The sequence below is a fragment of the Pinus tabuliformis genome, chromosome 1_1, assembly GCF_031772625.1.
Source record: "Pinus tabuliformis cultivar Carrire ecotype Pingquan chromosome 1_1, CPIR1, whole genome shotgun sequence".
NCBI classification, from domain to species: Eukaryota; Viridiplantae; Streptophyta; class Pinopsida; order Pinales; family Pinaceae; genus Pinus; species Pinus tabuliformis.
Genome location: NC_142297.1, coordinates 935,505,750 through 935,509,579, shown reverse-complemented (window position 1 = coordinate 935,509,579; position 3,830 = coordinate 935,505,750). Strand labels below are relative to the sequence as shown.

The window sequence follows — 3,830 nt, the reverse complement described above, 5'->3', positions numbered from 1 at the left end:
CTTTCATGTAAGCTAGCATCATACTATGCTAAAGGAGGGGATACCCGGGATACCCACTCTCAAACAGAAGAATTTTATTATACTTAAATTTACAATTTAATATTAATATTTTAATTTTGAACCGAGTTTTCAAAAAAAATAAACTTAAATAAAATGAAATGAGAAGTAAAAGACGCTGGAAAAAATATAGATCCATGATAAAAGGTCAAGTTGCGTGCACTAGTTTGCCAGGCCTGAGAAGATACGAGCAGCTCCATTCATCAAAAACTTTACGAGGCCCAGCATTAATATAGGAGCAGCAGCAGCGAAGAGCGTTGAGCTCATGTCGTGCGCTGCGACGGCGATGAAGATGAAACAATTAATGAGAAGCATGCTACTTACCTTCACTCTATTGACGTGTCTGCACCTCTCAGTGGGTCAACCGAGAAATTTTACAGATTATGTTGTGAATGGGGAGAATTGTGGGAACGAGAGCCAGTATACAATTGGTAGCCTCTTCCAGCAACATCTTAACAAGGTTTTGGAATCATTGGTGGTCAACGTTTCCACGACTGGATTCAATATCTCTAGTATTGAGGGGCCAAACAGCAATGATTCTGTTTATGGGCTTCTCCAGTGCAGGGGAGACTTAAATTCCTCTTTATGCCAACAGTGCGCATCCACGATAAAAACACAGCTGGTTCAGAATTGTAAAAACAGTACTTCTGGATTCCTTCAACTAGAAGGCTGCTTCTTACGTTACGACAATCATTCTTTTTACGATTATAGTCCTGAGGATATCCAGTCTTATGGTGCTCACTGCAACACGCACTCCACTTACCCGTCAGACACATTCGCGTTTGCTATTTCAGAGGTTCTTTCAAATATTACAGAAAAAGCCGTGGGGAGTCCCAAGCTTTATGCTGCACATGTATTCGAAGAGAATTATTTGGCTTCGATCTACAGCTTAGCCCAGTGTTGGGGAGATCTGTCCCAAAAGAGTTGCAACTCTTGCTTATATTTGGCTCGGACAAATATAATAGCGATCAATACTCTAAGTGAATTTGGATGCAATCTCGGATCAAATGGAGCACGCTTCTATGCTATGGGCTGCCATTTGCGTTACGAGATCTATCAGTTTTTCGATGTTCCCACCTCCTCGCCGCCGCCTACACTACCCGGTATGTTCCGCCTCCATTCATCATTGATGAGTAGAGTAGTTTTGTACATTTTGGCGGGATTAAACCTCACAAGATTGTACATTTTGGTGGGATTAAACCTCACCCTAGTTTAATGCTCACACTTCGTGTGCAGATGGCCCTCATACTCCTATCCCCTCGCCACCGGCTGCATCATCGGGTATCACCCTTCACAGATTTTACAATAATAAGAATAAACTAGTTTTTTACATTTTGGTGAAATTTTACATGGCCAATTTAATGGTGAGGATCCGTGTGAAAATTGGCAGAACGCAAAAAACGTAATGTGCTTGGGATAACTCTGGGGGCAATAGCCGGTTCGGTTGGATTAATTGCAGCCATAGGCATTTTATGTTTTCGCCGAAAACGTTGGGAACGGATTTCTCGAACCACAGGTTCCTAAATTGCTCAATCATTCAATGTGGACCTTATTAGCTTCTATATGGTGAACTTTTCACCTATTTCATTAAGATAAATAGACATCTATATTGTTCTGACAGGAGAAATTAGCTTATCGCCTTCTATGGCGAATCTGGAGCTCATTTTCAAATACGATACTCTAAGGCGGGCTACCTCCGATTTTAAAACAGAAAACAAACTTGGTGAAGGAGGGTTTGGATCCGTCTTCAAGGTAAGGGCCTACGATCATTGCCTTCCAGTAGCAGGTCCAGGTCAGTTTTTTTTTTTTCAGCAAAAAGAAAAAGCTTAATTTTACGATCAGAAATAAAATTACATTCTTCAGATATGTATTCGTAGATCTGTCCAAAAATTAACTGTTACAGGAATAGATATGCAGCTCAACTGTGTAATCTATCCCCTTGCCGAGACAAATAAATAGAATCACATATAAAATCTGATGCATCTGGTGGTGGAGAATAAAAATAATTTTGAATTTCTTTGATCTTCAGGGGGTTCTACCTGATGGCAGAGAGGTTGCAATTAAACGGCTGAATATAAGTTCAAGGCAAGGAGACAATGAATTTCTGAATGAGGCAAATCTCATCACTCGTGTTCAGCATAGGAATCTAGTGAGATTGCTTGGTTGCTCTGTTCAAAGATCAGAAAGGCTGCTAGTTTACGAATACCTCCACAACAGTAGCCTCGACAAGATTATATTCGGTCTGTTTTCGCCTGCTCTTTAACTGCTTATTCTCTGCATGAATCCTGGAATCTAGTTTGTGCACGTAGCTTGCTAATTCATTTACTGTCTGTGATGCAATAATTGTAGATACAACAAAACGCCATTTACTTAATTGGAGAGAGAGGTATGATATAATAGTCGGAACTGCACGTGGGCTTGCCTATCTTCACGAGGAGTCTGAGATTCGAATCATCCACAGAGATATCAAAGCCAGCAATATCTTACTGGACGATAAATACCGACCCAAAATAGCAGACTTTGGGTTAGCCAAACTATTTGGAGAAGATGAAAGCCACGTTAGCACTAGAGTTGCAGGAACTCGGTAAGAGTTCTCCCTTCAGTTCAATCTCTTGATCTTCCAAACTTTATTACAACTCATATGTATTAGAAAGGATCATATAATTTTAAGACAATTAAGATATGGAGATTTGATTGTACGTAACATTGCACAGTGGTTACATTGCGCCTGAGTCCTTACGCGGACAGTTGACAGAGAAAGCAGACGTATTCAGCTTTGGAGTGCTTCTTCTCGAGATTATCAGTGGAAGAAAGAACCATAGTTTGCTTCAACACATGGAGTTTCTCGTTGAAACTGTATGGCTCTTGTACTGGGTCTCATTTTTGAAGTAGAAATTTTCTTAAAAATGTCCCTGGAATTATGATTTCTTGGTAACTAATGTTTTTATGTTTTGTCGACATTGGTCAATTACTAGACATGGAGACTGTATAACGCAGAGAGAGCATTAGAAGTTATGGATACGACATTGGAGGGCAGTTACTCAGGGGAAGAAGGGCTTAGAGTGATTAAAATTGGTCTTCTGTGCACTCAAGCAGCCGCAACGTTGAGGCCTTCAATGTCGCAGGCAGTGTCGATGCTGACAGGTGAGCAACAGCATCTTCCTTTGCCCACGAGGCCTGCTTTCGTAGATGAGGACAGTGTATTGGCTGAACGTGGTATAGTTACTCCTCGTGGAGGTCCTAACAACACGTCAAGCAACAGTCAGTCGTTGGAAGTAGGGACCACATCTTCTCATGCCCACTCCCGAGGTGGTAATCTCTCATTAACCACCATGGAGGCAAGGTGAAAATAAGGCGACGCCTTGTTACTATGTTTATCTCCATTGATGTAAATAAGGCGGCGGCATTTACACTGCTCATGCGTAAATGTGATATTGGCGTTGACACAGTTAAGCAAGTCATTATGATGAGATAGAAAGTTTAATGATATAGATTCATTATCGCATGTCATGTTCGACTCCATATGACTGGGGTTGAGTATCTTGTTCTCATTTTTCTTTTATGTTTATAGTTCATAGTATTCGAGATATCTGGAAGCAATTTATAATGTAAAAGATTTGTTAAAATAATATTAAAGTAATATTAACCGATTTTCGATTTTTTTATCCATTTCGAAATAATTTAGATTCTTATAAATTCAATATTAAGAAATAATATGGGGTTATTTCAAAATATTTTAAATTTGTAAAATAATGTATGGTTTATAATAATAT

The 3,830-nt window shown here is 39.7% G+C and overlaps 1 protein-coding gene across 1 annotated transcript; it reads left to right on the top strand.

Moving 5' to 3' along the window:
- The first annotated feature begins 322 nt into the window (after nt 1-322).
- Nucleotides 323-3,404, top strand: LOC149217534 (cysteine-rich receptor-like protein kinase 1). The gene is made up of 8 exons (XM_089390259.1): nt 323-1,195; nt 1,269-1,338; nt 1,448-1,573; nt 1,679-1,809; nt 2,087-2,297; nt 2,407-2,641; nt 2,772-2,913; nt 3,033-3,404. Exons 1-8 carry the CDS (start codon nt 323-325, stop codon nt 3,402-3,404), a joined length of 2,160 nt encoding a protein of 719 aa, XP_089246385.1.
- Nucleotides 3,405-3,830: the final 426 nt, after the last annotated feature.